We start from the raw sequence: 20329 nt of genomic DNA, 5'->3' as shown, positions 1-20329 counted from the left end.
TCCGAGCGGGGCGCGGCGCGGCCTAGAGGGGCCAGAGCGGCCAACCCCCGCCGACCATAGAGAGCGCCGTAGGCGGGACAGAGCGGCCGCGGCGGTGCCGGCGCCGGCAGGGGCACGGGCTGCCGGCGCCGGCATCTTGGGGCGCCCGAGGACGTCCTGCGAGAGGGAGACGCACCGGGAGGGCTCGGGCTCTCCGGCGGCGGAGGCTGGAGGAACCTCAGGGCGGAACCGCGCCGGCAGGGGCTGGGGCAGGAGGAAACCGTCCGTCACGTCCCGCTCGTCCCCCGGCTGCGAGGGAGAGCGATGCTCGGCGGCCGTTGGGGCTGGTTTCGGGACGCGCTGCGGCGTTGGAGCCCGCCAGGACGGGGACGCCAACAAACCCGCTCTACCGTAAACCCCAGTTCTCCCGTTTTCTCCTCCGAAGCGTCCATGAGCAAAACACTTCCCCGGATCCCCCGCGTTCAGTTTATTCGTGCCCGCTACGCCCCAACCACCGCGACGCCTCCCCCTTGCCGGGCTGACCGCCCTCGGCGGTCCCGGCCCGGGGGCCGCTGCCCTCCGGCTCGCTCCCGGGACCGGCGGGCTCTGCCGAGCTCGGGGCGGTTCCCCGCAGCACGACGCCGACTTCGCACCACGAACTCCCCGTCGGACACCCGGCAGCCCCCTGACGGAGCCACCGCTTCTCGGCGGCCCCGCCGCCGCAGCGCAAAGCCCGCATCGCACAACCGAAGGGCTGCGTCCCCACGCCTCTCCTCAGCGGGTCCCCGTGCCCCCGCTCCCCCGGCCCCGCGCCCTGCTCGGAGCCGGCCGCGCTCCCGCGGGGTCCCTGGGGGCCCCGGGGCCGGGCTCGGCGGCCTCGCAGCCCGCAGGCGTCCGGCGGAGGCCCCGGCCCTCACCCGCCGCCCCCGCCGCGGCGCTAGGACCTGCGCGGCGCGGCCGTCGGGCCGCCTCCTCCGCGGGGCGGGGGCAGCGCGAAGGGAGCTGCGGGAGCGCGGCCGTTCCCGCCGGCGGCGGCGGTCGCGGGGAGCGGCTCTGCGGCGGCGGATGAGTCAGCCCTGGGGCGGCATGGAGCCCTTCCCGCCGCCCACGGAGGAGGACGAGGAGGACTGGCTTCGCCCGCAGCCGGGCGGCGGGGCCGCTCCGCCCGCCCCGTGTGAGCGCGGGCCGCGGGCGGCGGGGCGGGGCGGGGCGGGGAGCAATGGCGCCGGCTGCTGAGGGGAGCGGCGTCAGCCGGAGCCCGCGTCCCGCGAGCGGCTCCCTGGCGGGTGGCCGCAGACTCGCGCGGGGCCGAGCGCGGCCCGCTCCGCGCTGAAGCGCGGCGTTCTTCCGCGGGCGGGGGCTCCGCGGCTCGGGCACACGCGTGGGGCGAGGGAGGCGGGGTCGCCCCCCGGGATGAAAAGGCAGGAGCTGCCGGGGGGGGGGGGGGGGGGGGGCGTCCGAGCCCGAGCCGCGTCCCTGCCGTCCGGGGAAAACGACTGCGAGGTCCCTGTGGGAGCCGTGAGGAGGGGAGAGCCTCTCCTCAGCAGCCGCAACCCCGCCTTTTTCTTTTTTAATTTATTTCTGTGATCCTGCTGGTGACCGCTTTGCTTCTCCGCTTAGAACAAGAGACCTCGGTAGGCATTAAAAACACACGCCCCCCCCCCGCCCCCAAAGAGCATAGAGAAATAGGCCGGGGTTTCATTTGGACTGTATCAACCTATTGGGGTTCTTTTCAGCTTGGAGAAATAAAAGCTGCTTTTTTTTTTTTCTTTCCCCCCCTTAATTTTCCTTTGCCTTTTTTTAACTTGGCGGGCTTGTTTTCATAGCAGCGTTTGCCGTTTGTTGGATGGTGATTTGCCATCTTCACTGGCCGCCCCGGGAAAGGCAGATATCTGATAGACCTATCTTAGTGGAGTTAAAGACAGATTATTTTACAGAAATATATTAAAAAGAAGTTTCAGCGTTCCACTGTGAAAGGATATTGTATCAGTAAAGCGATGTTCTAAAATGGTTCGGTGAAAAACAAATACCACTGGCCCTCCGAAAACGGGAGTGTTTGGTAGCAACCCGAGTTACTATGGGTGACTTACGCTCATACGTAATCCTAGAATTAACGCAGCGCTAGAATTAGTATAAAACTTGTAAATTTTATATTCTTCTTGTAATATCTGCTTATTAGTATGAATTAATTAAACAAAAATTGTTACAATGACATGTAAGGTGGCAAGTAATTTTTAACCTGTTCATTTACTTTCCTTGCAGCAGGCCACAGCAAGTCTGTATCGGCAAGACGCGCCGCGTGCAGAGCGATTGTGCACGTTGACTTGGACTGCTTTTATGCACAAGTAGAAATGATCCGTAATCCTGAATTAAGAGACAAGCCTTTAGGTACGAGTTACCTTGCTGTTAATTTGGGGATTATGTGTATTCAGGCAGAAGAAACTAAGGACGTGAATAAAGCAAGGACATGCCTGTGTGGTGAGAGACAGGCAGTCGCAGCGGAGCTGTAGCCACATCCAGCGTGAGCAAGGTGCAGTCTAGCCTCCACGTAGCTGTGACTACAAGATTAATAAACCCTCCTGAGCGCAAGCAAGTACAGGCACTTGCCGACGTGTCTGAGCAGTTCTGGGGATTGAAGCTGGTTTGTAACGTACATGGGCATAGAGAGGGCTGAGCGCCACGGGTGAGCCCGAGCCTTTTGACACGGTCATGCTTAATGCATGCTTTCTCCCGTCCAGAAGTTAAGAATGAATGCGAGGCAGGCAGTGGCGCCTACGACCAGTGGAGAAAGCACATCGTAAAATGACTGTTACGTAAAAAGCACTTTCACGGGTAAGATTGGCTGAAAAGGCCCAAAATTAAGAGCGGTATTACAATGGGGAAAAAATACCTGTAAGGTTTTAAAATGTTCTTACTGTCCAGTAACCTAAAGCAAGAGATCTGTCCTTCTCATAGTCTTGTAAAACAAGACTGTTGTGCTGGTTTGCTTGTTCTGTGACGTTGCGTTCTGATCAAAGCATATGCTTTGCCGTCTTTGCAGTACATGAAAGTACTGTGGTCTTCCGTGAAGTACCGAGACACCTGAACTTTAAAACACATTTAACCTTTATTTTTAGGCGTGCAACAGAAATACATCGTAGTTACCTGTAACTATGAAGCCAGAAAACGTGGAGTTAAGAAAATGATGTCTGTCAAGGATGCTAAAGAGAAGTGTCCTCAACTGATACTGGTTAATGGAGAAGATCTAACTCCATACAGGGAAATGTCATACAAGGTCACAGGTACAAAATTAACAATTTTTCAGCAGAGGGCAAACACTTTCTGTTAAATTCTGCGTGCACGCGCACACGTGTGCAATAGCAGACGACATTTTCCTGCTCTAAAAGTTCTTACTAGAATGAGCCTCATGCCATGGCGGTAATGCTTACAGTCGTACGATGTCAGTATTTCATAAAATAAGCTGTTAGACTTGGTGGCAGTCTGGGTCAGGCACTATACACGTGTCATACTGACGTTATGTGGGATCCGTGTGCTATGTTAGGATTATGCCCATGTAGTCCTTCAGGAACAATTTTTCTAATTAAATACTGACCGCAGTAACGTACGTCCAAATGTGAAGCAATGGAGGACAGAATGCTGAAGCCTTCAAGTGGGTGAACTTCTCCGGTATCTCTTAATTAAATGATATGCCAGCATTGTCACTGATTACTGCTGTTATCATTAGCAGTGTTAGCAGGTGAAATAGTAATAACTTAAAAGTGAAAGCCCACCTAGCTGGGAAACAGATTTCCTTAGGAGAAAGTACTGCAGGGGTTGAGAACTATGATTTCAAAAAGAAATGAGGAAAGAAAGAAGAGATTTGGGGAGAAGAAAAGCAGCTGACAGAGGCAGTTGTGGGATGAAGAAATATTCCTCCTCTTCACCTTTGCTAAAGTAGGTGCCTCATTATTTTATCTGGAAGAGAACACAGTTTCTCTTCATGCAAGCATCCTGCTTGAGTCCGTGGGAAGTCAGCTGTGGATTGATGCAGACGTGAAAACCTCACAGTATTAGTTGTGTGCATGTGATCCTTGGGTACCTTTCCTCCTAGAGCTGTTGGGGGAATTTTGTTCGCTGGTGGAGAGGCTTGGGTTCGATGAAAATTTTGTGGATATCACAGAGATTGTAGAGAAAAGACTAAACGAGCTACAGCAAAGTGGATGTTCCAGAGTCTGTGTCTCTGGCCACGTGTACAACAACCAAGGTGAGTTAAACATTCTTCATGTTGAAAAATATGGTGAACGTTTGTGAAGTTCAGTACAAAGTATCTGTCTGCTTCTAAGTGTTGTCCAGAGCTGAACAGTTGGAAACTTGGATTGCTCTGTGCTTGGTTTCTGTATTTGAGAGCACATGTATCGCAAATGTTAATCAGCGTTCCCATTAGACTGTACAAAAAATAAATCTCTGTGGTAGGTAAGCACGTACAATGATTTGGGAGAACAGATTTTCATTGTCTTTTTTTCTTTAAAGTAGTTTTACTGTAGTAAGACATAGAATTTTGTTTCAGCTTGAATGTTGTTGTCAATTGGCAAAACGGAGGGAGTTTTTTAACGAATAAAAACCAAAAAACAGTAAATTTTTGCTACAGCCACTAAGTAGGTCAGGAATAGACTTGCTGAGACCCAAGTAGCTAATTGAGCTGCTTCACACATTGTCAGACATGAATGCAATAGCTATGCCATGATACTCATTTCACGCACTAGGAAGGAAAGCAGTTGGTTTTTTCTTGGACTTTGAGCTATTGCAGTGGCTTTGATTATGGTTTGGAGAGGAGGGAAATGCCTGAACCGTCCTTTTCCTCATTTGGCATTTGCATGTGAGTAATAAAGGCTTAGCTGCAAGGCAAGCCCTCTAAATGAAAGATTTGTAAGTCTCTACTTTGGTTACATTGGTACAAGAATCTGTGATGTTTAACGCTTTTCTTTAACGTCTCTTAATAGATTGTATTTTGTATTTAAAATACTCCCTAAACGTTATGCTTCCTGGACAGTATGCCCCTGGTTTTGGACAGCAGCAGTCTCCCTTTTACCAGGGTTTTTGGGAGATAAGAGTGAGGTTAAACTTGGATACAGAAGCCACGGCAATACCACTTGACCCCTGAGACCATACTTCCTTGTACTGCTGTAATGCAATGTAAAAAATACCTAAATCTAGAGAATTAGCTAACTAGGTGGCTGTTTACATACTGAACACCGCCTTCTTTTTCTTTGCAGCTATCAATTTGCATGATACAACGCATGTAAGACTAGTTATTGGATCTCAGATTGCAGAAGAGTTCAGGGAAGCCATACATGCGAGACTGGGCCTCACAGGCTGTGCAGGAGTGGCCTCTAACAAATTACTGTCTAAACTCGTATCTGGGACCTTTAAACCAAATCAGCAAACAGTTCTTCTGCCTGAAAGCTCTCAAGATCTAATACGCAGCCTTGATCACATCCAGAAAGTGCCTGGTAAGTATGGTGCTCTGAGCATAGATGGAGAACATACTGACAACTCTTAAGATGATAAGAAAAAATACTGAAAAAATGATAGCTGAAATAATTTTAAAATCTAGTTCTCACAAGCAGGCAGCAGGGTGCGCAGGTGTGTGTTTAGGGTGCTTTTGTTTTTTTTTTTAATAAGCTGTTTGAGTTTTGCTTAGCAGAAGGAATGAAAGGACTTTGGTTTTCTTAATTTTCAGTTGTGACATAAATGCCTTGCAGCACTTCACAAGATACCTTCAAAAATACTAAAATCTCAGTTTATTTTTATCGAAGCCCAAACATTGTGGTTGATACTAGGTTTTAAATACAAACTTTTTTAAACTTGCTGATTGGAAACCTACTGAGGGTTATTAAAACAGTCTATTGGAGCCCGATAGAATACTCTGAGGAGGTACTTTTCCTGCTTATTCTACACTGACGCTGTGCTGTGGGCCAGGAAGCATTGATGTGGGCTACAGACCCAGGCAGACTTTTGCTGTGTCCCGGTATGGCTTTTCTAATGGCAGATTCTGAAACTCGAATGGAAACTCACCAAAAATGTTGCTGAAAAGCCTGCATTGCAGTAGTGAAAATAATTGTCAGTACTACACAGGTGGGCATTATTTATATGTATGTATATACCTACTTTCACTTTTCTGTGTATTTTTAATACACATTTAGGCATTGGCTACAAAACTGCCAAACGTCTTGAAACGCTGGGTGTTAGGAACGTGTGTGATCTCCAAGCGTTTCCGTCTGCTGTGTTAGAGAAGGAACTAGGTGTTTCTATTGCGCAGCGTATCCAAAAACTCAGCTACGGAGAAGATGACTCCCCTGTGATGCCATCAGGCCCTCCTCAGGTACAAGTATTGTTCTGAAGTACTTTGTAAAGAGCAAAAAAATCGCTTTTAGTTTTACACAGCTTTGCTGGACTAACCAAAATGATGCATTTTTGTATGTATTCTCTAGTACAACTCAAATTAATGGATAATTCTCCTGAAATTCAGTTGAGCTCTGAGTGTCAAAGATATCTTGGTGGTGTTAATTCTACACACTTAACTGTGATACTTTTTTCCTCTTCAGAATGTTGAAGTAAATATAAAATTGAAAGGACTAATGGGTTTTTTTAGTCCTTTAGTGATGAAGATTCCTTTAAAAAATGTTCATCAGAAGTGGAAGTTAAAGAGAAAATTGAAGAACTGCTTCCTAACCTACTAGACAGGTGACTGTCTTCAGTAGCTCTTTTTGATGACCGAATTTGTGACCTGAAGGGACTAGGCACGTATGTTAGGTTTGTCTCACTCTACGCTTCTTCTCTCAGCAAAACGCCATGTATAGGGACAGCACCTGCCTCTCCAACTTCCCCTCTGGTCTTTTTTTCTCAATTCATGCATTGTCCTGCTGTATTGCCCCACTTTCGTCTTGCCCCCAGGCTGGCTGCCAGCCCTTCCATTCCTGTGCAGCCTCTCTGATAAAGCATTTGCTGATCCTCCTCTGTTGCCTTGGTTTTGCATCGCAGTATTTAGTGCACCTTCACTAATCTCTGTGAAGGACCCAAGGTTTTGTTTCTCTTTCCGTAAGTGACTTTCTCTACTTCCAGACCCTTGGTTATCACCATTTATGCTTGTCTCCTATTCCACAGCTGCTTCTTCTGTTGGTTTGAAAGAACATTTTCATTTCTTCCTCCTTCCCTTGCCCTGTGAATCCAGGCAGCACCCAAACCCAAGATAGTTGACAAAAACACCAGCATAGCAGGAGGATGCATTTACTCATGTCTTGACTACTGTGACTTTCCTATCCTCCCTTTCTATCCTGTGACTCTCTATGTAAAAGAAATTAATAAAAAGGAGTAATATTCTAGCAGCACTGAACTGTGTTTCCTGTGCTGTCATGCTTCAACTTCTTCTGATTTTTGAAACCCTCTTTGTGTCAGTCCTGAATAGCCTTTGTGTCCCCCATTAGTTCTTGATTTTTATTTTTTTTCCTCTAAGTATTTTCATATTCTCTGCATGCTTCTCTAAGCCTCAAAATAATCTACAGGTCTTAAAGGTTTTCTGTCCCCACATCTATGCAAGTCACACAAGATATATCCATTTTAGTTATATTAACATTGTGGGCAAGCAGTCTTTTATCTGCATCTCGGACATTGCTTGGTAATCACAAAATTTGAAGCGAGGCTGTTTGTCCTATCTTATTTACAACATGGAGAATTGAGATTTTTTTTTTTTGGAGGGAAAATACCCCCCCATGCCTTTTGGAGGGGGAAAGAAGCAATTACATCCTTTTGTTTCTTACCCTTCATCCAAAAGCCAGCTGCCAAAGTGGGGATGTCTCCTTGAAAAGCAAAAAGAAGAGCTAAAAGCTGAGGATTATACAGGGTATAACTGCAAAGACTGTACTGCTTTCAGTGTATTAAATACTGAAATGTGGCAGTACTGCAGACTGGCCCACTTAATTTTCACATTCACTTCAGTTGAATACTCTTGGAGACAGTATTCACATTGTATTGAACTTCTAACTTACGGGTAACTCAGGGAACCAGCTAGGACCCAAAGTTCCCCGTATAATCAGTGGAGTAAAGCCAGCAGTTGAGAGAGATCTGTAATGCTTAATTTGACTTTGTAACCTAGGTGCTGTGACAGTTTCTAGAGACCCTCTGAAAAATACTCGTAGTAATGCCTATTGCTTTGTGTGCATTAATGCTCCATAGAGTGTACACAGATGGAAGACAACCCCACACAGTAAGATTGACCATACGCCGGTTCTCCTCAACCAATAAATGGTTTAATCGGGAAAGTCGTCAGTGTCCTATTCCACCTCATCTCATTCAGAAATTTGGAAAAGGTAAACTTAAAATCTTTGAAAGTATCAACTTTGTGCTGCTACCACCTAACTTCTCTGTAAAATTCCGTTCCTTACATTCACAATAATATTCCATACATTTAATATTTGGAAACTTTTCCAGTACTTGTAATGGATGTATCTTGATGAGATATGCTAAAAACATATAGAACTGGGATAACTTCTATGTTACTACCATGCTTTAACCTACTCCGGCTGGATTCCTGGAAGTAAATTTCTTGGTGGGCTGGGAAAGGGCGACTGGGGGCTGCTTCCCGGATTAATAATCCGCTTTTCTCTGTTAGGGATTTGAATTATGTTCTCAGTTTTATTATGTAATAAAATGTCTTTTTGATGTACCTCTGAAAATCAGTAACATAACGGCTCTCATCCTTCTCAGACTTAAGCTTTCCAACTGGCAATTGCAATTCATTTGACACTTCATCCAGATTGAGGTGGGGAAATAAATCTGAATCTCTGCTGTGTCAGCACAGAGAATCACCTTTCCCTGACTTCAGTTCCTGAATCACTTCTCACAGTCCTAGAGAAGCTATTGAAAGTCTGTGTAGCTTCTTACTTCAAAATTGCTACTGGACTTCTACATTGGAGGAGACTAACAATTACTGTCAGCTCATACAATATGTCATGCAAACTCCAATGAACCACGTTGTTATCGATGTTGGGATAATGTTATACACCTACGTGGCCCTGTAAAGGCCCTTTTTGGTAGAATTAGATCATTTTTCATGTCTATTCAGCTTGGCTTGTATTCTGTAATTCTTAACGACTATATTGACAGATTATTTTGGAAGCCTTTAGCAGTGTTTGCCTTTGTACTTTGCTATTTAAATCAATGTTAGTCAGTTACTCTTGATTATATACATTGCTTTTTTCCAACCTTTCTTCTTTTAGAAAGCAGCAACGTTATATCCCCATTGGTTGATATACTAATTAAACTCTTTCGAAAGATGATAGATGTAGATCTACCATTTCATCTTACCCTTTTGGGTGTCTGCTTCTCCAACCTCAAAGATCTTCCTAACAGCACGAAAGGATCAATTGGTTTCTATCTAAAGCAGATGTCACCACCATCAGGCTCTGGTAAACGTGTCCGGGTAAGCTGGAAGATACTGAAAACTATCTGCAGATAAGAAAGCTTCGAGATATTTCTGTCTTTATTATATAGATTTAAACCTTAACTGCTCTGGAATTTTTAGGATCGTTAAGTTTTATTCACCTGGTAAAAATGAAGATTTATTTGGAGTCTTCTGAGCAGGTGTTACTTGTTTGCTTTTTTTCATTAGACAGACTGCTTAAAAGAGATTTAATACTGTCTTAAATGGGACAGCCAGCTATGTTATCAAGCCCCTTAACTTGGGCAGAGGGGAAGAATCCAGACTAATGTCTTCTAGAAAAAATAATTGCTGAATTTGGCTGTTCATTCCATTAAGATCTGCCCTTTATTTAGCATTTGTGAAACAACAGGCCACTTACTCAGATACTGTCATACTGAAGGATCTTTTGCCTTGGACTAAAATCTCCTTAAAGTTGCTTATAATTTACCTTGTTGCTTTTATGAAGATACTTTCACAGTGATTATTTACCTTCCTATGCATTCTCAAGTCTCCCCATTCAGGCTAGAAATTAATCAAAGATTCAATTCTGTATTTGCTACTAGCACTAGCTTCTGATCTAGTGAGCTTCTCATTCCTGCTTGGAATTGAACAAATCTCCTACTTCCCAATCGCGTATGCTAGACAGCGTAGGAGCTGTCTGTGGAAAAGCTGCTAAGTATTTCCACAAGATGCTTTCAGTACTTAATACAAAAAACTTAGTAACTTCAAAATTATGTTGTGTAATGAATGCACTGTTTCTATCTTGACATAGCAATTTTGTACATTGATAAACTTGTCTGTTTCTCAACTGCTCAGGAATATGAGGGATTAACATCATACTGTGTATTCTAAAGCTCCACAGAGTTTTAAAGCAATAAAATGTAACTTCAAGGTATTTGCTACTTTAAAATAAGAAAAGGATTCCTACGTGCATGTACTTTTTAAGGTCTATGTTTGAAAATAAGATTTAAAAACACACTACCAATCATAAGGAAAAAAAAATTACTGTGTTAAGGAATAATTTGAAGAACTTGCTGTTAGTAAAATAGTGCTTGGTAACTAGTAGATTACACAGAACATACTTATGCTTTTACATACATTTTTTGCCACAGGAAGTGGAAGATGTCTCACAAGGTGAGGGAAGTGCTTCTCGGAACCAGAACTGCAACAGAACTGGAACTACAAAAGCTAGGAAGCTTTCAGAGGAAAAGAAAAGCAATGTAAAAAAAGCAGGAGTTCTTGACTTCCCATTTCATTTGTCTCCTGGTGATATCGACCAGGAAGTCTTCAGAGAACTTCCAGAAGATATTCAAAAAGAAATTATTTCTGAAAAAACAGAAGCGATCCCTACTGAGAATGTTTCGGGTCAGCCATCAGTATGTTTTGCAGAAGAGGTACACAGCACTTCCCCAAATTTTAAGGGACTGAACAGTGATACGCACTCTGCAGGGTGCAGTATACATCTCCCGTCAGCTCATGAATCTGCAGCTATTCCGGCACACAGCTCCAGGGCCAGTTGTTCTTCTGAGTGTCCCAGAAGTGCACTGACAAGCAGCAGTATGGCAGAACAACCTGCTGACTCGCTGAACTTCAGAGGGAGAGAGCTGTCATCTCTGGAAGCTGGAGCCAGCCAAACCGTTTTGCATGTCCCTGTCTTGGATAAAGATAAGCAGGCCTTTGAAACACCTTCTGAGGATAAAACTTATAGTAGGCAAGTGGGAATTGTATTTCCTCCTGATGTTGACACAAAGACTTTTTACGAACTACCTGCAGATGTGCAAGAAGAACTACTAGCTGAATGGAAGAACCAGGAACCCGTGTCCAAGACTTCTATGGATAAACCCCCTGAAAAGCCTAAAACAAGTAAAGGAAGAAGGAATACAGCACCATGTTTATCACAGTCTAACAATTTGCTAAGGTATTTTAAACCACAGTGAAACACTTTTCATAAGAGACACTATAAGAATCAGCACTTGAAGACACTTTAGTTACGAGAAGTTTGCTATAAATTGTAAAGATGTGAATATTAAAAATATATTTTGACAACTTTTGACATAAAAACTGCTGGTGACTTGTCTGTCTTATTTTTCCTTCTTATAAACTGACAGTTATCTGATGAATCTAGGTGTCCTAAAAATACTATAGTATGCAAATGTCTTTTAGTATTCACTATTAATACCTTAACATGCTGACTGGGGGGAAGGAGTTTTTACTTTAATTTTTACATATACTATGTATGCAGTTAGTTGTTTCTAACAACTTGGGAGGGGATTGAGCAGAGAACATGAAAGCAATTTTCACACTGTTCTTTAATTTGCATCACTGTTTGTGATTTGTAATGGAAATTGCTATTCACATGGCTATCACTATTTCCTGCAGTTAACCCGTAACTTGAGGTACCAGAAATACTAACGGGTAATGGGAAACATTACTTCCAAATGAATCATACCACCAGCTTATTCCTGGAAATTAGTCAGCGTATAAAAATTGTTTAGGTTTGGTGCTCAGGATTCAGCAAGTGACAGACAACTCTGTGCATAAAGAGCAGCTTTTAATGAGTTGCTATATACAAATTCACCAGGCTTTTCTTCAAATATTTAATTCCAAAACAGTGAAATCGTTGCTAATTACACTTGCAGACTTACAGTTAATAAATGTGTTTAAAGTCTCTAGTACACAAGATGTTTGCTTGTTTCAGTCAAGAGTACATAATTGAGGTAAAAATTTATCGAAGTGTGTTTAAAGCTATAGCAAAATATTTGACTACTGTATTTTAACATTGCTATAATTTATATCACCGGATTCTCGTGTGTGTGTGTATATTCTCTGCATATAAAGTGCAAAAATATTACAAAACATCACCTGATTACATTGAAAGCAACATCCTGTACTTTGAGGGCACTTCAGTGTAAATTCTTGCATCATTCCGAAGAACAGAGAAAACCAGCATTCACCATTTTAACAGTTAAGCTTTATACATTTCCACATAAACCGCAATTAAACTTCATCATCTACTTTAAAAATGAATCCAAGTAAAAGATGCACGTGACTTAAGCGCTTATTATTTTCCACTTACATTTAATTATGGTCTTTCAAGCCTTTCAGTCCAGCTCTTGTTTCTGTGATTAAGTTTATGAGAGTAGTAGGTAATGCTGTCTCCACTACAGAACCTGGGAGCATTCCTCCTAGTTCTGGCTGAATAAATACAACTAGCTTAGAATGCTCTGGATTCCTGCGATGAAAGGAGCAAAATCCTTCAGTTAACACTTGTTACTCTTGCTATGAAACTTACTGAGATGTAGAAATGTTTACAATTTATAGTTCATCTCTGTTGAAATTACTAATACGAAAAGTGGAGGATGTAGAAGAGTTTCAATTGTTTCAAAAGATAGTCTGAGTCACAAAACTGATCTGCACAAAACTCTCTCAGAACAAAACTGTCTAAAGAAAATAAAAAAAAAAAAAAAGCTGTGTGCTTCAGTAAATTTTAAGCTTTGTATAGAGAAGACAACTCAGTAACCAAAGATGCTAATATAAGGGGGCTTTAAATACTTACTCAGGCAAAGGTGAACACACGTATCCACAGGGATTGTTATAGCCTCGGACACAAGAGGGAGTTGGAGGGCAGCTGGAGTATTCCACACTGACCGCTAGAAGTCACCAGACACACAAAGCAAAATCAAATTAATTATGTTTATATATGGCAATCATACAACTCAAAAAAAGCTTTTAAAAACAAGAAACTGCTCCAGCTACTACGGGGTAGTACAAGATCTCACAATACGGTCACTGATGTGTTCAGCAATTCCATTCTGTACACAAAACACCTAAAGGACATTACAGAGTTGTGCAAGTAATTCAATACATGTAGAAGTTTCTATAGATGTTTGGGCAGGTACACCCGAAAGTACTATCCTTGAGATGTGATTACACATACCTAAGTGTTGAGGTGTGGCTTAGTTCTGGACAGAGAAGTCAGTTTGTCAGCAGATGTCATTAGTTAGTAAACGCAATTACAGAGAAGATGAGGAAACTGCTGCACACATGCACCGTAGTAGTTAGGAGGGGTTGTTTTGTTTAGTTCTTCATTACTTTTGCGTAATATAAGTATTGTAAGACTATGGCTTGGAAAAAACTGATGGGTCAGTGAAGTTCCAAGCTGAAAAATGTTGTTTTCTGCCATGTACGAAGATCCGCACAAAGGAAACAGATTAGCACAGAAATGAAGCAGCAGTGAGATATTTTCCTGGCTGGCCATATAGTTGTAATATTAATCATTTTACATTTTGTGTAAGTTTACAGAGCCAAACTCAGAATCAAATATGGAGCAAATTAGCAAGTTCACTCTGAGAATAGCGTATTAGGCCAGTAGCATTTGGTCAGGAAGCCATCTAAGTACAGAAACGTGTTATTAAATAAACACTGAATTTATATAGCAAAATAATAAATTCCAGCTTCCTCATGCTACTACATTTTTTTCAAGTTTTCAAATAGAGGCATAATAGGAGACTAAACAAAGAACACAGTATTTCCGCTGAAGATCAATTTTGATAGTTTCAGAATTAAAAAAAACAGCTTTGTTCTGGGGATAAACAGGAGGGGACTGTTAGCATCAGTAAGACCACACACGGAGCAAGGTACTCTATAGCACAATTAGCCGGCAGAACTTCTACAGCCATTCCCCGTAGGATTTCCCGAATGCAGCCAAAATATGAAAACATGCAGGGAGTTACATGCAACTTACAGTTAGTTGTAAGGATATCACCAGGATATGGTTTAACATGCAGCAGGTCAACAAAGTCTCTTGATGAAATCAGTCCCATACCATAACTGTGTGTTACACTGTGGTATATACCAGTGTCCTACGAGTAAGTAAAAGTAATTTTTTTTGAATCAATACGTAAGAAGCTAAGCTTTATTTAATTGGCAAAGCAGCATTACATGTTGAATAATGAGAGTGTGGCAAAAATGGATTCCTATTTTTAGCATAAGATGACAGTTCTCTTATCGAGTTAGGGCTGAACCAACATGAGAGCCGTGAAAGGGATCTTCCAGTAAAACAGGGTAGGGATTCGCTGCCATTCCCTGTGGCCTAGATTTGAGGCAGGAATATAGTTTCTGTGTGGAAAAACTCAAAACGTGCACATGTAGTATCCACGTTCAGCGGAGCTAGAATGCCTGTTTGCATTAAAATACACATGCAACCTAGCACATTGTGTTCTAGGACAAAGATGTATAACCTGTTAAACTAAATCACTTCCCAAAAAAGCAAAGAAGGTATGGTTGGATGTACCACTACATCGTAACATCTGACCAATTCTAGCAAACCCAGGCAGGGGAAAGTGAGAGAGGTACAGGGAAGACAAAAAGGGGAGGATTCCCCCCCCCCAGTTCAGAGAGTACTTTTCATACACTTGAGTCATTCATGTATGTGTAATACATCCTGAGACCGCTCTCCATCGTACACAGGGCCATCTCTCTAAAGCGGTTAGATCAAAGCCGGCTAACACAGGACTGATACTCTTTCACAGGAATTCCGAGTTCTGGGTTTCCAGAATGCCTGAGACAAAGCCCCAGGCAACTGGAGTTCAGAACATACAGTACTTCACAGCACTAGTACAGCAGCAATTCAATCTCCATGCTGCCCTTGACTTTGGTGATTTTTTTAATTTGTGTAAACCACGCTCACTGTGAGAGGGGAGCCTTCCCTACATTCTGTTGTGATTGTGTCTCACCCTACTCTTGATGGAGACTTCTGTTGTTTCCCACGGACTCAATTCTTGGCATGCTTGAGGACGTTTATTTCACAATAAATATTTAGCTCGTAAAGGGAGGGACACATTTCATATCCATTTCACACAAGCAGCGGGTTTAGAAGTTTTTACCGGCCCAGAACGTATATCACATTGAGAGCTTCCTTCATCCCAGTAGAGGTCTTTCTAGTCACCATAATTCATGCAGAAAGAGCTAAAATAAAATCTTTATATTAAATTATCATATTACCTGGTCAATCCTTTCTAACAGCTTGTAAGATTGTAATGCTTTGTCCCATTTGTTTCGATATTCAGGAAGATACATAAAAGGAATAATTTTACTAGGGACTTCCTTAATTATCCCTTCTCCACGGTATCTAGATTGTGTAAAAAAAAACAGATATTGAATTCACATTTATGAATTGGAAAAATAAGTTACACAATAATAAGCGTCTAGCAGTTGGGGATGCCAGGCTATAATGAGGTAACGCACACGAATGTGATTGCACTTGATGGATTGATTAAAATCCAAGTAATAATAAAAATTATTATTCTGTAACTGATTTTTGAGACCATTACATTCTTGACACCATATATTTTACATTAATTATTTGTGAGCTATTAGATAGGAACCTGCTAATTTAAATATATGCAATTCATCTATTAATTTCTTTTGTCTATATAGAGACTTTCAATCCATTTTGACACTGATTGCAAATCTTCTATTTATGAACTAGTACATTCTGGCACTTCTCCAGCTTTTGTTCGTAATCTTCTGAGTTGTTCAAGGGAAAGTTCACAGAGGGGAAGAGGGGCATCTCACAAGGAAATAGGAAACTCCTGTAATCCTGGGAACTGCTCACCAATACTGACAGTTCTCACACCCAGTTCCTGGAGAAACTGTGAATCACTACGGTAAGCACTCACAGACAGCAATTAAATGCAAAGGTGAAGGATGCTGCATGACAACAGATGAGTGCAAAGGACACTATGCTTGCAAACAGTTTAAGAAACATGAAATCAGATTTACAGATCCTGATGACGCATGATTGTAAGTCAGAAAGAGCAAAGATAGCCAAGCTCAAACCCAAACAGAGGCCCTGTAAAATCATGGGTCTGCTTCTTCACTCTGCCGCAACTGTTGTCACCACTTACTGCCTCGGTGGAGCGAGCGCAGTGTGGGCGTATATGACTACTCCAGAAACTCGCTTCTCCACTAACTACAGCAGGTCCGATGGTGATGGAAAACATTTTAATGCCTACTCAAAAACAGCAAACGTAAGCTGTGGCAGGACCAGTTAAAACCAGCACATTAATATTTGGATACACCCTTTATTTCCATAACTCCCATGAACTTATGTTTACCAATCTCCTAAGCAGCTCTCGCCTGCATCCTGTAATATCTTCTCTCCTAAACTCAGTGCGAGTTGTTAATCAGGAGGACTTCTTCTAGGCAAGGCTTCTGAAAGACACAGTTGCTAGAATAAAAGAAAGGGCACACTTGTGAAAAAATCTCTATTTCCAGTTCTTACAGTGGATTATTGAGAACACTGGAAAAAGAGGAAGTAAGCCTGGTAAAGACCGCTTGGATCACCAAATCTAGTCTCGCTGTCTTACACAAACTGAAATACTTAACCTCATTGTCTTTCTTGAGTTTAGGTGACATAATTCCAAACGAAATCGTATTCAGCCTTGAACAATCACCTAAACGCTGCCCTGAACTCTGCTGAAAAATATTTTACCTGCCTGAAGCAAGGATCTCTTTTGCTTTTCACTACCAGATCCCAATACTGATTTCTTTTAGCGAGTGCAGCAAACTGCTAATACTCCTGCCAATTAAAAAAGAATCTGGCATTTGTGATACATGGCTAATAAATATTCAATATCAAACTGAAAATGGGAAGAGCTATACTTTTGCTTCTAGAAACAGCTAGTATTCCTTCACAAAAGACACGCTAGGGACCAGTACTGCTTGTTAATGTGACAAAGATTTGTACAAAAATAAATGAATGAAAGATTCTGGCTCGCTGTACCAAATGGCAGAAAGCATGATGATGCTTCTCCTAACTGCAAAGGACTTGCTATGTACGGATCTGAGTACAACTGAAAACGGCTTCGTGCCTGATTGAGACTATAGCATATCTTTTTTCCACCACAGAAAAAAAGTCAGGCACATTCTTATGAATTCTATGCAACTAGACTCTCACTCCTTCACATCCACCTGTACTCAAGTAAGATCTGAAATACAATAATAATGCCACATACAAAGTATGCAAATTCTTATTAAGATAACAGTACTTTTAACATATTCTAATGAAATATTACAGCTATTTTCCATTGTAATACTATAGAGTAATTCTTCTGTAATACCTGTGATATAGCATTGTCTTCTGTAATTAATACCTTCTTTGCTCAAACCTTCAGAAATAATTAGAAAACCAAGCAAGACTTTCGGATTTAGAATACCACTAATCACAAACATCTCATCATATTGAGAACAAAAAAGAATCAGATTTTCCTCTACTGCCTAGCTGTCTAGACTGGCATTTAATATAATTTAATACCCATTAGGCATTTTAATTAAAAAAAAAAAAAAAAAAAGAGAGAGGGGCTAAGGACATCTTGCAAGTGTCCTCTTTTCTGCTGCTTTTGCACACTTCTCTTTAGTGAGATTTTTTTTCTTTCCTCTGGTTTAATGAGCTGAATCAGCTTGGTAAACAATCAGCTGAGTGCCACAGCCACCATAAATGAGAAGCAGGATTGCAGAGCCAGGAGAGGGGTAGGAAAGAGGAGAGGAGGAATGTAAAGAGTAGAGCCAACTCTATCAGTGACAGCAAGCTGTGAGATCAGCTTAGTCTGCCTTCCCTAACTCCACCCTTTGGGCCAAATCTAGCTGCTTAACAGCAGCACAGAATTCATCGCTCAAGAGGAGGAAGGACAGATGAAGTTGCTGCTCCAGAGATTATGTGACCTTCTTACTCTCAGTACAGTTAATTTAGTTTTGGGTGCCAGAAAGGAAAAGGTACAAAGGACAGATAAGGTAGAGCGAGAGCGTAAGCATGTCTGCGTGTGCGAGTATCAGTCATTTCACAAGTATGAAGGGGTGACAAGTGAAGCCCAGCTGGTAAGATGTAATGGCTTAAATAGAATATTCCACCAGGAAGAGCCACTGACTTCAGGCCAAAACTGTGACTCCATATCTACTTATTCCATATTAGTAAGTGTTATATAGTATTTAATTTTCAAAGCACATTTGAAAATTGCTTGGGAAATCCATCTCTTGTGTTCCAGCCCTACTGCTGACCCAGTGTAACTACAGCGCAAAATGTTCTTTACAGCTAACAAAACTAAACTTAACACTTTCATGAAGGACAGAACATGGTTAACTTTTCCATTTCAATCTTGGGTGTCACTGCTCAAAAAAGATGTCGTTACTCATTACAATGACAAACAAAATGTAAATACTTACATATTTCCTGCATACTCTTTTGAAGGCTTTGAAGAAACTGTAACATTTTTCTCAAAGTAGAAAAAGGAAAAATAAAAACTTAGCAGTTGATAAAGAGTTGTCAACTAATTTCTAAAGGAAAACAGTTTTAAACACTTTTTGCAACAAAATGTATTTAATAAAAATAACTTTATAAACAATATTATCTAACATTTTCTTACTGAAACTTTTATCACTCTCCATCCTGAAGTATCTTGACTGTATGATAAAATTTTTTCTGAAACTTCATCCGTAATTTTCTTATAGTCCATTTATCTGTAAAGATTTAAAAGCAATTTGCTAGTATACGATAAAAGCATTCCTTAAAGAGCAAAAAACATAGGGCTCGTTCCTGTATTCTTTCCACATGCTTTAGTATATGTTAACTGAGTATTTCTATCAAATGAACTTTTTATTCATCATATTAAATTTCAGAAAAAGACGGTCTTTATTTAAACAAAATTCTGTAATTGACTTCCAGTCTGGACTACTGAGAAGTAGCTGTTGGTGCGGATCTTGAGAATGAATTACAGCATCTAGTGAGACACACCGTTCACTCCATATTAAATCCATCTTTACTCCACATTAGAACTTCCCCTCTTTACACAGTTTATCACCTGAGAGTCTGATTCTGCAATGATTTGCTGAAGTCATTAGATTAGTAGCCATCTTGTGTAGTTAAAACACGAGGCTCAAACAATTGAAGAGAGAATTTTCTTACACCAGAGCTTTATGCAACTGTCATTACAGGCTGCGCTACTGTGGAAACCCTTTGGCAAGCGAGAGGCCTGGCTCTAGCAATAGCGCAGCAGCAAGGCTGCAGAAGCCACCCTTAGTGAGCCGCCCTCCGCTCAGCCCTTTCCAGCCCAACCCAGCCCTCCCCAACGCTGTTATCTCCCGTGTGCTGGAGCTCCCCGCCTCTCCACCCCTTCTGCCCCCAACACGTGCAGTATCGCTCAGGGAGCTCTTTCTGACAAGAATATCAGCTGTGCTTCTCAGGCCGATAGCGCTGAACACTCCCGGACCAGTCTCTCACACAACCTTAACTTCATACCTAAACCTTTAAGGGGCTGTCCCGTGTAACGGGTTGCACAGACTTTTCCAGAGCCACCTCAGTGACATCCTGTGGAATTTAGCCACAGGTGTTCGGCTTGTGCCCCCTAAGGAGGGGCGCCCGCCGAGGGCTAGGGCGGAGCGCATCGCACACCCTCAGCCGGGCACGAATTCGCGGCGCCTCCGGCGGGGTGGTGGGCTGGGCCGGCCGGGCCCACCAGCACACGCAGCCCCCGCACCCAGCTCGGGGAGCGCTGACAGGCGAAGCCGAGCGATGAAAACGCGGCGGAGCCGAAGGCCTGGCCGACGAGACCCCCATCCTCCGCGGAGGCGGCCCTGAGGCGCGGCGCCCACCCCCGCGAGGGGCGGCGCACAACCCACCCGGCAGTCCCCCTCCTCGCTCCCCCGCGGCGACGGCCGCCCGAGCAAAGCGGCGGGCGGGCTGCCCCACCAGCGGGGGCTCAGGGCGGGAGGAAGAGGAGGCGACAGCGGCGGCTCGCACTCACCTCAGCGGCACGGCACAGAACGGAGAGACTTGCACGCGGCCCAACCCCACCCCACCCCGCCCCGCCCCGCCCCGCCCCGCCTCACCGCGCCTTC

At 43.2% G+C, this 20329-nt stretch overlaps 2 protein-coding genes across 8 annotated transcripts; one reads left to right on the top strand and one right to left on the bottom strand.

Moving 5' to 3' along the window:
• Positions 1–1013: 1013 nt before the first annotated feature.
• Positions 1014–11498, top strand: LOC143171849 (DNA polymerase iota-like). 3 transcript variants are annotated; one of them, XM_076360942.1, is made up of 10 exons: positions 1014–1153; positions 2242–2367; positions 3096–3260; positions 4070–4222; positions 5232–5468; positions 6162–6340; positions 6611–6702; positions 8191–8324; positions 9234–9436; positions 10549–11498. In XM_076360942.1, exons 1-10 carry the CDS (start codon positions 1045–1047, stop codon positions 11371–11373), a joined length of 2223 nt encoding a protein of 740 aa, XP_076217057.1. In that variant the 5' UTR covers positions 1014–1044; the 3' UTR covers positions 11374–11498. The 3 variants fall into 3 exon arrangements, with proteins under 3 accessions (XP_076217057.1, XP_076217058.1, XP_076217059.1); XM_076360944.1 differs by lacking the exon at positions 1014–1153 and adding an exon at positions 1518–1613; XM_076360943.1 differs by lacking the exon at positions 4070–4222.
• On the bottom strand, positions 3064–20287 carry LOC143171850 (stAR-related lipid transfer protein 6-like). 5 transcript variants are annotated; one of them, XM_076360948.1, is made up of 10 exons: positions 20236–20287; positions 18859–18952; positions 18659–18708; positions 15440–15566; positions 14181–14298; positions 12993–13086; positions 12513–12668; positions 10535–11290; positions 9322–9451; positions 3064–4352 (listed from the first exon to the last, which is right to left on the bottom strand). In XM_076360948.1, the coding sequence occupies exons 2-7, from the start codon at positions 18946–18948 to the stop codon at positions 12515–12517; spliced, it is 633 nt and encodes a 210-aa protein (XP_076217063.1). In that variant the 5' UTR covers positions 18949–18952; positions 20236–20287; the 3' UTR covers positions 3064–4352; positions 9322–9451; positions 10535–11290; positions 12513–12514. The 5 variants fall into 5 exon arrangements, with proteins under 5 accessions (XP_076217063.1, XP_076217061.1, XP_076217060.1 ...); XM_076360946.1 differs by having other exon boundaries at positions 3064–9462; XM_076360945.1 differs by having other exon boundaries at positions 3064–9451.
• Positions 20288–20329: the final 42 nt, after the last annotated feature.

Source organism: Aptenodytes patagonicus, chromosome W (assembly GCF_965638725.1).
Source record: "Aptenodytes patagonicus chromosome W, bAptPat1.pri.cur, whole genome shotgun sequence".
Lineage (NCBI taxonomy): Eukaryota > Metazoa > Chordata > Aves > Sphenisciformes > Spheniscidae > Aptenodytes > Aptenodytes patagonicus.
This window is presented reverse-complemented; position numbering and strand designations above follow the sequence as displayed.